Source organism: Eretmochelys imbricata, chromosome 1 (genome assembly GCF_965152235.1).
Source record: "Eretmochelys imbricata isolate rEreImb1 chromosome 1, rEreImb1.hap1, whole genome shotgun sequence".
In the NCBI taxonomy this organism is placed as follows: Eukaryota; Metazoa; Chordata; order Testudines; family Cheloniidae; genus Eretmochelys; species Eretmochelys imbricata.
Window position 1 is genome coordinate 46,983,971 of NC_135572.1, and position 14,271 is coordinate 46,998,241.

Consider the following 14,271-nt stretch of genomic DNA (forward strand, 5'->3'; position numbering starts at 1 on the left):
AGCCTTAAGTTTAATGTTAGGAATTACTTATTGAATGTGAGTTTCAGGAATAGCACACTGTTTCTGGTTCATTGACCATAAAATATTATTCAAGGTCTTAGGACACAAGACTTCTCTATTTTACTTTCTTTATCAGTTGCTAGCCTGCAGCGATTGTTTTTGCAGTTTTCAATATATTATAGGTGGTGGTGGTAGTGGTGACTCCTATATTTAAATTATCTAACATTTTCCATTATAAAGAATTCTTACCAGGAGCAGATGGTATTCACCCAAGAGTTCTGAAAGAACTCAGATATAAAATTGCAGAACTACTAACTGTGATATGTAAACTATCGCTCAAATCAGCGTCTGTACCAGATGACTGGAGGATAGCTAACATTATACCAATTTTTTAAAAAGGCTCCAGAGGCTATCCTGGCAATTACAGGCCAGTAAAACTAGCTTCAGTACTAGGCAAACTGGTTGAAACTGTAGTAAAGAACAGAAATATCAGATATATAGATGAACGTGATATGTTGGGGAGGAATCAACATGGCTTTTGTAAAGGGAAGTCATGCCTCACAAAACTATTAACATTCTTTGAGGGGGTCAACAAACATGTGGAGAAGGGTAATTCAGTGGATCTCTAGTGTACTTTCAGAAAGCCTTTGACAAGGTCCCTCACCAAATGCTCTTACGCAAAGTAAGCTGTCTTGAGATAAGAGGGAAGGTCCTCTTATGGATCAGTAACTGCTTGAAAGACAGGAAACAAAGGGTACGAATAAATGGTCAGTTTTCAGAATGGAGAGCGGTAAATAGTGGTGTCCCCTAGGTATCTGTACTGGGACCAATGCTGTTCAACATATTCATAAATGATCTGGGAAAAGGGGTAAATAGTGAGGTGGCAAAATTTGGAGAGGATACAAAATTTCTCAGAATAGTTAAGTACAAAGCAGATTGCAAGGAATTACAGAGAGAGCTGGCAAAACTGGATGACTGGGTAACAAAATGGCAGATGAAATTTATTGTTGATAAATGCAAAATAATGCACATTGGAAAACATAACCCCAACAATATATCTACAAAATGATGGAGTCTAAATTATCTGTTACCACTCAAGAAAAAGGTCTTGGAATCACTGTGGATAGTTCTCTGAAAATATCCACTCAATATGCAGCAGTGGCCAAAAAAGCTAACAGAATGTTAGGAACCATTAGGAAATGGATAGTTAATAAGACAGTAAAAATAGCTTAATGACACTATATAAATCCATAGTACACCCACACCTGGAATACTGCATGCAGTTCTGGTCAACACATCTCAGAAAGGTATCTTAGAATTGGAATAGGTACAGAGAAGGACAACAAAAATGATTAAGGGTATGGAACAGCTTCCATATAAAGAAGGATTAAAAAGACTGGGTCCGTTCAGTTTAGAAAAGAGATAACAAAAAGGGGATATAATAGAGATCTGTAAAATGATGAATGATGTGGAGAAAGTGAATAGGGAAGTGCTATTTACTCCTTTATATAACACAAGAACCAGGGGTCACCCAATGAAACTAATAAGAAGCAGATTTAAATCAAACACAAGGAAGTACTTCTTCACATAGTCAAACTGAGGAACTCGTTGTCAGGGGATGTTGTGAAGGCCAGAACTATAACTGGTTTAAAAAAAGAACTAGGTAAGTTCATGGAGGATAGGTCCATCAACGGCTATTAGCCAAGATGATCAGAGATGCAACCTCATGCTCGGGGTGTCCCTAGCATCTGACTATCAGAAGCTGGGAGTGGACAAGAGGGGATGGCTCAATCAATAATTGCCCTGATCTGTTCATTCCCTCTGAAGCATCTAACATTGGCCACTGTCTGAAGACAGGATACAGGCTAGATGGGCCATTGGTGACCTTTCTTTGAGAAGCTCTATAATTGTCATTGTTTGCAACAGGCTTTGATTGTCAGCAGGGGGAATGCCCTTGGGTTAACAAAGTGCCTTTTCTTTGTCCCATGAAATTCTATTTATCTTTTGCTGAGGCATAAACTGTTAAAAATTGCCCTTTCCCATCTCTTGCTTGTGTCCTTCAGGAAAAAACTGGAAGCTTGCCAAAATAATAACAGAACACACAAACATTCTAAAGTGCCAGGCTCACACCACTGCCAAAGCAGCAGCAGTCACTGGACTGGGGACACCTGGGAGCTGCCCAACCAGCTGTAGCAGGGGAGGAGGAGCAGATAAAAGAAAAGAAAAGAACCCTGTCGCAGATACACTATGGTGCAGTCATGACCACATAATATTTTTCCCACAGGACACTTGCCCCATTCAGCGCACAGGATGAATGCACCAGGGGGCTGAATTAAGGCTGCATGGGCCACCCTAGATGTGGCATTTTCTAACTTTTCAGTGCTTGACCTTGCAACCTAAGTAACATTTTAAAATGTAGTTTTGCTGTATGTAGATTAATATGGATCCTCTTAGTAATGCGGACACTCTTTCAAGGCTGCCTACATAAGCCTACCTATAGACTGGAATTACACTAAACATTCTTTCCAGCACAACCTGCACCCATAAAGAGTACAGAAGCAGAGAAGTTAGAGGAAGGTGGTTACAGGGAATTGTCAAAAAAAGTCTTTGGTCCAGTAACACACTTAATGGAAGTATACGTGGGAGGCAAAGACTCATGCAGCTTAGTTACACTCTAGTTACTTTGAAAACTAAAAGGTGTGCAGTGAAAATAGATGGGTGGGAAGTTTCAAACTTTTCCAGTAAAGACACAGTACTGGCAACCTCAAACATTCAAAAATCAGGAGTCAGGCTGGGGCTTTAAGAAAAATACCAAATATCCTATCAGAGTTGGCTATACTGATAACCCAATCATTCATAGATTCATAGATTCCAAGGCCAGAAGGGACTGTTGTACTACAGGTCAGACTAGATGATCACACAGACCATAGAACTTCCCCAAAATAATTTGTGCAGCCAATCTCATGATCTTTTGAGATCTGATTCATGAGTTTTGATCTCATGAGGTGGTCTGGCTCATTCTTTTTGATCTTTTGAGTTGGCAGTACTGATATGGTCTCCTATCGAATGGCCAGGTACTATTATTGGCTCTGTATTCTGAGCACAGGAAATGCTCCTCCTACTGTCTCTCGAGGTGCAAGCCACCCAGAGCGATGGTGAGGAAGGGTCCATTGCCCCCTTGTCTTAAACTCAAGCCAGTGTAGCTGCCCAGCTTCAGAGAGCAGTGCACATGATATCATTAATTGTTCAGTGCATATGCTTCCCCGGGGGCAATATACCTCTAACGCCCCCTCTCTCCACCGATGCATGGCCGTGCTTGTGTGTGGCTCCTTTGAATTTTCTTCTCAGATCCATTTAACTACCCATCTCTCTTGGTTCTTATACCACACCCATCAATGTAATGTTATTTAAATAGCTCCATTGTTCCAGAGGAATATATCTGTCTCCACGGATACCTTCATATTAGGATATTTTTTACATTACAGAATTATATTGTGTTTGAACATTATTGTAAATAATCAGGTTAGATGACATGAGTATGATGCTGCTGACCACAACTTTGCCGATCACTGTAGGCCAGGACAAATCATGTTTAGCACTGTAGTAGCCCCAGGGTTTAAATCATGATAATTAATCATGGTTAGTTGACATGACAGCGAGCATGATTATTTTTGGTGTACACTGACAAGTCTGTCATGGGCAACACCATGTCATTTAACTCAATTGATTATAATCATGTTCAAACATGATCAACTTTTGAAATGTAGACAAGTCCATAGAGTGAAGTAGTCCTTGAGGTAAATTGGAACAATCCCACGGAGAGCTTTGCAAAGGAGCACTGAAACTTTGAATCTGAATCAGGATTTAACAGGAAGTCAGTGAAAAGCGGAGCACATGCGGTAATATCATCTGAGGAGCCTATGCTACTGAATCAATAGGCTGCTGTGTCCTGAACAAAAACAGAATTAAACTCTGAAACCAAACAAAAAGATTGGCAGTTTCATTCCTCGAAACAGTGTATTGAAACTTCATTTATTTTCTTTCAACCAAAATAATTCTTTGCATTTGCTTAGGCTTTTTTTCAGTTGGGACCAGTCTCCACATAACACATATTATTTGGGACATTCATTCTAGACTAGGCAATATATTGTCAAGTCTTCTCAGTGCTCTTGGTGCCTCTCGCTATTTTAGCTCTGTGAGACCTTCCCCAGACACTTAGATTATACCTGAAACAAAATGCCCAGCTTCTAGAAAATGTATGGTCTATCTCCTAGCTCTTTGGCTATGCAAACTTCACTCTGCTTCATTTTACTTCCCTACTTTACCCTTTACTACTGGGACAAGCAAAGAAGAGGGAAAGCAAGGGAGTAGGGCTTGCTCAACTATATATGCAGAGCCATCCTCCATTTGCAGAGAAGATTAGCTCACAGTTTCTTTGGTGGTGAGGAGAGAGAGGCAGGTGGATGCACCCTATTACTGCTTCATTAAAGCAGCAGTCTGCATCCACAGCATTTTTGCTGAAGATCTTCCCCAATTCCTTGGGGTAATGGTGGAACTAGTGGCAGTACCCCCTCTTACCACTAGGTGGAGATCCTGCCCTGCTTCTTGGAGGTAATGAGGCAGAAGGAAGGCTTCCTTCCTCCATCTTCTTCCTGCACCAACCTATCCATTGAATTCTCAGCAGGATTTGGTCCATGCTGTTCAATGTGAGACTATTTCGCTGCAGTCACAGATCTGTACACGCAACAAGGTTCAGAACATAAAACAATAAATAACGAAAACAAGCTAGCATACATGTAATTCTGTACAGGAGGACTCCCAAGTCACAAATTTGATAGAACAAATGATGGTTCAGATTGTGAAGACAAGAAATGATAAAAGTCTTAGATAAGCATCTCACCTTCATGAACAGTACAAGTTAGGTCTGGTAAGGATGAACTCCCTTTTGAAGCTTCTGAAGTGCTGAGCTTGGAGTCTGAACAGATATAATTCAGCCCCCTTTCCTGAATGGGTGTCAAAATAAATCCAATAATGTGGTGTCCTTTTTATTTGGTAAAAACAATGAGGAGTCCTTGTGGCACCTTAGAGATTAACAAATTTATCTGGGCATAAGCTTTCATGGGCTAAAATCCACTTCATCATCAATTTACATCTTTGCACTCCTTTAGCATGCAAGTAAAACCTACTTGGACTGTCTTACACACTATGGGCTAAATTCAGCCCTAGAGAAAGCAGGCACAACAGTCATTGAAAGATACACCCACTTACTCTCAGGCTGACACATTGGGTAAAACCCTAGCCCCTTTGCAGTGAATGGGAGTTTTGCCCTCAGTTTTAGTGGGTCCAGGATTTCACCTATTACGTTTTTCCCCATGCTAACTTTGATCTCTTTCAATTAAGTTGTTTATGTAACATGCAAACTATTCCTTACACCCTATAATCAAATTCCCTTTCCATATTTCCTTTATGGGATTTGCTTCAGACAGAGCAATGTGTATTGAATATATATGCATTCCTTTGATGTCTTTGAATTTATGGGTAGTTTCACAGCTCACAACTAGTTTAACTAGTTCTCTCTCTAATTACAAGCTAAGGATTTGCATTCCATTTTTCTTAACAAAAATTACTTGTAAATGCTTTCTTAAGCCTCGTCTATGCAAAATTTATGCACCAAATTAACTAAATCACTGATTACACAAATAACTAAAAACTAGTTAAATAGGTGCACAAACTGTGTAGACATGCTCATCGACTATAAATTCTTCTGGGCAGCATCTTGAACAACAGGGCCTCTGGACACTACAATAATATAAATATTACATCACCAGAATATTGATTTAAAACCTGGAAACCAGACCCATTTCTAATTTTCTCTTTCACATTGGTGTTTTTGGTTAACAGCTCTATTTCAATCATCCTCTGGTTTTTATTTAAAGATATCAATCTTAAACTATTATCCCTTTTTGGAAGGATCCCCAAGGCTGAAAGAAAATTCCAGATTAGCACTATAATTTCTGAAGAAACAAAAAATGTTATTTTTGGAGCCAGGACAAATAAACTAAGTGCAGCAGCAATAAATATTCAGCAAGTGCATTCATCTTCTTGCCTATTCTGTTGGACTTTACTATCCCATTCTTGAAGAGGTACTACATCAGTCTGATAAACAAAGTAACAAATCTCTCTTGGCTGTTCTGATAATAAACATCTCCAGTTTGTCCAATCCATTGTGCCTTCATCTAGGCCTGAATCTAAAAGATCTCTCCTTAGGATACATGAAGGAGAAGCAACAGCTCCTGTCCAGCCTACTTCAGGAACACCATTTTCAGCCCTCCCCACAACACCTGCTCAGAGAAAATGACTGTCACACCTGTAACAAGTATATCAAAGCTCTGCTCACCAATCAGTTTTCAATCTTCCTAAAATTTCTTCTCATCCTCCATTGTGTATCATCAGCTAGTCAATAGCTGTGGGGGAAGAGGAATGTACTCCTTCACCTCCCCATCCTACAACATCACTTCTAACTCATTATCAGTCTCCTCTTCCTGATCACCATTTGCAAGAGTTTGGCCTCCACCTACTGAGCCTTACCTTTTCTTAGCACCCTGGGAATAGATTTCATCAATTTTTATTTCTCGTTTTTTACTTTTTACTGTTGTACCGTCCTTAGTTAGAAAAGGCTGGTTAATGGTCATGTATAAGCTTAATCATAGCCAGATTCATAGGGATTTTAGATAAGTGATCCCATTTTGGGATTTGCATTATATTCTTTTGTCAGTGGCACCCATTTTCTAAATTTTTTTGTTTCAATTGTACACCTGGCTTGGTGCCAGGACACCTGGATCCTTTGTCTGCTCTGCCATTGACTCACTGTGAATCCATGGGCAAGTCACTTTGCCTCTCTGTGCCTCAGTTTTCCTCTCTGGGACAATGAGAATAATGATGACACAAAGATCAATAGTGTTTCTCTTGTGATACCACTGCATATGCTGCTGAAACTCTTATTGGCTTTTTTTGCTGTCATCTTGCATTACAAATGTGTATCTAATTTGCTGTTTGTCACTCCTATTCCTGTTTCATCATTTATGCTGTCCAGGTTTCTTTTTCCCATTGAATGAATTTATGTGTTGGATTATTTTGTATCTATTAATTAGCTTTCCATTTTTCTGCCTCTCTTTCAAATATTTCCAGCTACATAGGATTTGCCATAGCTCTGGTAACAGTAGCTGATTTTCATGAGCGAATGTATACCTTTGTGATCAGCTCAGCCACTTCTTTCTTAAATTCTTTCAGAACTCTTGGACAAATACATAGATTCCTAGGCCAGAAGGGATTATTGTGCTCATCTAGTCTGACCTCTTGTATAACACGGGCCATAGAACTTCCCCACAATAATTCCTGGTGCAGATCTTTTAGCAAAACATCCAATCTGGATTTAAAACATTGCCTGTGATACAGAATCCACCCCGAGCCTTGGTCATTTGTTCCAATGGTTAATTACCCTCACTGTTAAAAATGTACACCTTATTTCCAATCTGATGTTCTTTTTATCCAAACTTTCATTTACCTTTCACCTTGCTAAGATACTTGTCCTTCAGTCCCTGTGATTCTGCATCTTAAATATTATGAAGTACATTTCTCAAACTACCATACTGTTATTTTCCTTGTGGGAGTTGAGTGCATATCATGCTCCTATTTAAAAAAATGGCAAAACTTCTCTTGACTACAGTGGGAGCATGTTGGACGCATGGGCCCCGATACTGCAATGAGCTCTGTGCAGGTAGACTCCTGTGCCCACATGAAGCCCTGTTGCTGTCAGTGCTCTTCCAGCAGCACTCTATGGCTTGACAACTATTTTCAATTCACTTTAATTTATAAACATTTGGACTGCTGAAAAGTTCCTTGTTTGGAAAGTAGGTTAAACGTGGCAGAAAGGGCCACCAACCAGTCCTGAAGTAGTTCAACATTTTGTCTCTTTCACCAACAAAAAATAGTCAAATAAAAGATATTACCTCACCCACCTTCTCTCTCTAATATCCTGGGACCGACACAGCTACAACAACACTGCAAACAAGAAATAGTAACTTGCCAGTTGGTGGAAGGATTTAAAGAGTGACTTTTTCTTCTTTAGACACTTACTCTCCATAACCCTATAACTGCTGCCATTCATATTCCATCCTCACAGGATTCCTTATTTTTGTCCCCCATATTAACCAGTGCCTTACTGCACCTTGATCCAGGGACCTAGAGTATTGTGTGTGTGTGTGTGCGTGCTGAAGTCCCAGATGGGACTGGGAGTTGGTAAATGGCTGTGACAGACATAAGCAAAAAAGGCCAACTAGCCAATCATCATGTGGCTTTGGACCATCAGTGTTCTTGTCTATATACAGTGATTTGCTTATGGAAATTGAACATGTGACCATTCCATGAAAACCATGCAATTTATTCAGTTAAAAACCAAAGTATGTTTATAAACCCACTGGCTTCACCTGATAATACGAGAATTTTTGCACTGTTTATTAAAAGGATATCAAAAATACCCTTCAGGTTTACACACTGAGGGCTCAGTCCTGTTACAAGAATAGCTCCACTGATGTTAATGGAGCTACTAACTTCTTGTGAGTATGAAGTACTCAGATGAGGAAGCGCTGCAGGGTCTGGGCCATAATAACTTGCCTCCAAAGAGAAAAGTTTCCATGAAATAGAGAAATGAAAACACAAGAATGTATATGTCACTGACAGCTACTGAAGAAATGATACTCTTTGTCACCCTAGTACCGTATACATTTCCCGTCTGAATTAAAACATAATTTCCACTACAGCTGGTTTCCTTGTGTTCTGGTTGTTGGGGGGAGGAGGAGCCTGTCGGCAAGTTAAGAAGAGCTATGCTAAAAAGTGTAAAAGAGGTAAAAATGAATCAATAAAATATTTAAAATAATAATAGGTTTTGTGCTAATGTACCACTGCATGCCATGTATGGTAATGAGCCAGATAACTGTGAAAAAAATTGCAACTATAAAATAATTTTATAAATGTAAAATTAAATGTGTTCACACCATAAAGGAACACACTGTAACCCAATCAGTATTTGTCCAAAACATACTTATATCTCATATATCACAAAAATCTTACTTACACAATTAAACCTATACTGTAAAAATAAGTGTAATTACTGTTCTACTTTACAACACATACAAATCAATTGGGGGGGGGGGTGTTTGCTTTTTTAAGCAGCGTGGTTTCCAAGGATGTACCCTAGAAAAGGCAACAGATATTTCTTTACTATCCTAGCTGGACCTGAACTGGGTGGAAGACATCCACACATTAGCTATCCTGTCTTTTTTAACCTTTTGGCTTCCATGAAGTGTGTCAGGAAGAAGAAGATTCTATCCTTCAAACATAATGTCCCTGTTAGATCTTAGGGTTACAGAGACCAACAGTCCCTAGTCCAGTATTTTGCATTGTGCTTCTCTTTTGATTCCTGTAGCACCTCTGTGGGAGGATATGTCAAGGAACTGAGGAACAGTGTTAAACACAAAGTGAATCAAAAGCTGGGTCTTCCTTGCCCACTCAGAAATACAAGAGATGTTCTTGGCTGTGGCCTAGTTTTGCTGAGTCCTGCTTTCCTCTTAATTTTGATCACTGCAACTGAAAAGTCCTTGATCTCTTCCATTGCTGTTTTGTGAGCCTGCAATTGGTTGTTAGTCTTCTTTGTTACCCTCTACAGCTCTTCCATTTTTTTTTTGTTCTGGAAATTCTTTTTCACAACCTGGCTCTCCCATTTAATTATCTCTGACATTAGCATTACTCTCATGTCCCTGGATTTTTGAGTGAACATTTCCACGAGGTGTTTGAGAGAGTTTTCTTAGTTACTGGTTGCTTCAACTTGGTAGAGCAAAATGGCAGCAAAGACAACAGTAACTGAGTGAATGGGTCTAAATGATACTGCTTTTGCTATTTTATATTCAGCTCTTTTGAAAGTTATATTCTGCATATACATACAGATCTCTACATACCCTAAATAAGAGTAGACTAGGATAGTTTATTAATCCTGTGCCTTGATTCAGCCCTGGATATACCATCTCCCTTTGGTAGTGGAAAGTCCACTCAGTGCACCAGTGCAAGGAACCTGCAATCTTTCCCATTGAGGTCTCCACTGTTGATGAGCACAGATCCAGAACATAAGGCCAGTGGCCAGGGACAGGAGCCTGTCGATGGTAGCTAGTTATATGCTGAATTAGTGCATCCCCTGACTATCTTCCAAATGTCTATCTGCTTGAAAGTTGGGCAAACTTTGGTACCCCAAAATGAAAATGCTAGGGTCCATCTTCAAAAGAAATACAGCATGGACAGACCAAGCTCGGTTTTATTCAGTTGCAAAAATCCAAATAATCCTTTTTACACTCAGGAATCTTCATCTCAGAAATAATATTTCTTAAATTTTTGATCCATAAAATATTTGATAATATATGACAAAGCAAAGATACATTGTGATCCTGTAGATCCCACTGTGTTTCACCATGTAAGCAGAGCATGTACTAGTCTTGTACAAAGAATTTGCTTGGCTTGCGTAAAGGTTTAACATGCTTCAGGAGAGAGTGTAGTCAGGATAAAACATGATTCTGCCTCTTGGATGTTCACTCATTTACCATTTCTGGCAGTGGCATGGGTCTGTGTCTGAACATGCTCTGGAGTGTTTTATCCGTTGGTTTATAAGAAGGTAGTCTTTGCGTTGCAGTGAGACTGACAAATTCTGGAGAAAACTAGGTCCCAAATAATTCTGTTATCTGTTTAAAAAATAGAAATGAAATCTCCAGTCTCAGACTTCTCTGGTAATCCCGTACAGAAATGTTACACACTTCAGTTTTGTTTTCTATAGATTTCATGATATGTATGTCAGTGTTATTGTCTTTTAGCTTTTGCAGAATCAGAGAAACTGCTGTCCCCTCTGGAGCTTTTTAGGGCCTGAATTTGCAGTTCTTACTCATGCAAAATGTCCATTAACATCATTGCAAGACTGGGAACTAAATCAGTAACTCATAACTTGATTCCTCTAATTTGTCTCGAAACTATGGGCAGCCCCGTGAAAAGCTGTCATGAAAAGTTAATGTAGCAAATATAAATGAAGCAAGACTGTTTCTTAAGGGTGAAATTCACTCTGGTGAGTCAAACCAACACAAATCCCTCTGCACCACATGCTCCTCACAACTGAGGCTGCATGGAGAGGTCTGCTACTAAAGCCATATGAGGTCTCATATGGCACCCATAGTGGTTGCAGAGAGATTTCTGTGCCAGGCCTATATAGGTTGCCATGAAAGGTGGCACTGGACACAGTTTCGGGTTCAGTGATTATGCATATCCACAAGTGACATAGAAGGCCAGTGATTCCATCCCATAAACTGCAGGGTGAGGTGGAGAGGGCAACTGCACAACAGCCCTATTCCCCCACCTCTCTGCACTTCACTTGCCTGGATTTGTGCAAATGAAGCTAATTTCACCCCAGATAATATTACCTTTAACCACATGTGTCTAATCTGGTTGCGATTGCCAAAAAAGCAGTAAGGGGAGGAGCTTTTATTTGTCATAAAACAAACAAGTTTTGGTTCATAATGCTCCCAGACTTCCTTTCCAAATTCTTGCTGCCTGGTTATTGCAGCAACGAACACACATAGGACACTCTTTGTTCAGAGATTTCTGCAACTGCAGATATATGAAGTAAAGATAGAGTGGGAGTCTTAACTTTATATTTTCCTTTTCATCTTAGTTTTAGAGAGTCTCTGCTGGGTAAATACAGCTGGGTAAATACAGTTTTATGATAACATTTTTATATCAGCCAGATAAAGTCTGTCAGACCTGGACCTGCTACGTTATTGGTTTTCAGTTCAAACTTCTGAGTAATAATGAAGAACCTTTACAAAGTCTTGGGAAATGGCTACTTCAATTTTAAGAATCTCATTATCATTCACTAACGTCATAATTCCTACTCTAAAAATGACATTTTTTTTAAAAAAACACCACATTTTTATATGTATGGAGATAACGATCCCCAGTGACAATCCTGCTGTACTTCTGAACCGACAAATCATATATCTGCACATTAATCATCTACACAATAGAGATAATGACAGGTTTCAGAGTAGTAGCCGTGTTAGTCTGTATTCGCAAAAAGAAAAGGAGTACTTGTGGCACCTTATAGACGAACAAATTTATTTGAGCATAAGCTTTCGTGAGCTACAGCTCACTTCATCAGATGCATTCAGAAAATACACTGAATGCATCCGACGAAGTGAGCTGTAGCTCACGAAAGCTTATGCTCAAATAAATTTGTTAGTCTCTTAAGGTGCCACAAGTACTCCTTTTCTTCACAGAGATAATAATACTCCCATTCTCTTACCCTTTGTCCATCTTGTTTTCAGGGCACAGAATGTCTCTCACTATCTGTTTGTACAGCACCTAACTCAATGGGGCCCTGATCCCAGTGGGGGTCTGTAGGTGTTACAGTAATACAGATAATAACAATTAATAGTAACACTGTGGTTAGTTTTTAAGGCGCTGTGTAAGACTAACAGCCCAGAATTGGATGCTATGCTAACTCTGATTCCCACAAAGATTACTGTACTTTGTTTACATCCTTTGCTTTTCTAGAAGAAAATGCACCAAAATCTAAGCCTGACAGGTTTTGCTTAGTGCTCATTTCATTAGAGTCATTTGCAGCAGAAGATCATAAAATAATCCTTTTCATTTCTATTGTGCCTTCCCTTGGCAGATCTCAAATAGGTTTACAAACATTAATGAACCATCCCTAATAACAGCTCTGGAAGGCAGGTAAGTTTTATTATCCACTTTTTACAGTTGGGGAAACAAAATCATGAAATGACTTTCCCAGTCATACTGCAGGGCTGTGGCAGAGCCAGAAAAAAAAGCACACCTTTCTCATGATTCACAATCCTGAATTTTGTAACAACTAGATCAAGCTCACCTCAAGCAAGGAAAGTTTAATTCAGAGACAAAGGAAAGTAGCTTGGAAGCATCTCACATACAGTAAATGTGGTCTCCACTTCTCCTAACATTAAAACATTTGGAATAATTTTTTAAAATGGGAAACCAAGTCTTTAAAAACTAAAAGCTTTGCAATAGCAATGAATCAGGCAGAAGTTGCTACATTTTAATATGATGTATTCTTCCATTTACACCCTAGAACAAAAATGCAAAACAACACAATTTACTCTAAAACACCACTAAGTAACCCACAAATGCAATATTAAGTCTTACTCTGCCATGGTATTCCATATAAGGTTTAGCTAAGAAATTGCCCCATATTGCTTAAAACAATCCAAATAAGTCAGTATTAGCATTCTTTACACTGGAAAACAACCACTTTGTCATTAAGTCTGAAATCTTTCCTTGTACATGAGATGAATTTGGGTGCACTGAGAGTAAAAGCTGAAAGATGGGGAAAGGGGAGATTGTGAAGGTGGAGAGGACAGGGAGAGAGAACAGTATTCAAGGAATAGAAGAAAGGAGGGAAAGAGAATGAGAGGGAGGTCAAAGGAGGTGGGCAGGAAAGAATGAGTGAAAGAGCCATGGAAGGGGAAAGAGAAGAGAAGCAGGAGGGGATAGACGGAGGGAGAGAGTGGCCATGCAGCAGTGAGAGAAAAAAAGGAGAAAGGAATCAGATAATAGTAAGGGAGGACTGGAGGAGGCTTTGTGCTGTGTGTGCCCTTACCAAGCAGCTGAAGAGGGCTGCCGCTGGAGCAGGTGCTGGGTTGGTGTGGTCTCATGGTTGCTGGTGCCGGAGACTCTCCTGCCTGACTGGAGCCTGCAGTCCCCAGGCCCAACTGAGTGAAACTGAGCGCAGCAGGTGGCTCTCTTAAGGGTGCGCGTCAGTGACCACAAACCTTTACACCATGAAACCACTTCTTCAAAAGCTGAGGGCCCAAGAACGTATACAACTGAGACCTGCACCCAAAGGAAATGGCTGTGAGAGGGGGAATAAAGGGCCTCTTTGAGGGACAGGGAGCCTCTTCCTTCTGTTGCAAGGATCATTGCAGAAGGAGCTGTATTATGTGAACCAGACTAGATATCTGTTAGCGCCACTGTATTTCTCTCTCTTGTGTTCCCTTAAACCTTAGCTCACAAGTGTTGATAAAAAATATACCAGGGCAGGTTGTACAGAGCTGACTTTTGGCCATTTAATTACAATCCAATTTTTGAAGCAAATGCAGTTTCTGCTGCTCAGTCTATGGCTGAAAGTCCGCGTAATTTGTTGGTATC

General features: G+C 39.8%; 1 protein-coding gene across 2 annotated transcripts in view; it reads right to left on the bottom strand.

Annotated features, from left to right (window-relative positions):
- Window positions 1–13,821, bottom strand: part of FLT3 (fms related receptor tyrosine kinase 3) — a 77,920-nt gene extending 64,099 nt beyond the window's left edge. The window contains exon 1 of one of the 2 annotated variants that reach the window (XM_077809839.1): window positions 13,724–13,821. In XM_077809839.1, coding sequence (XP_077665965.1) covers window positions 13,724–13,778 — 55 coding nt within the window. In that variant the 5' untranslated portion in view covers window positions 13,779–13,821. Of the gene's footprint in view, window positions 1–6,397; window positions 6,501–13,723 lie in introns of those variants that run through there. The other variant, XM_077809848.1, reaches the window with a different exon arrangement.
- Between the last annotated feature and the right edge of the window lie 450 nt (window positions 13,822–14,271).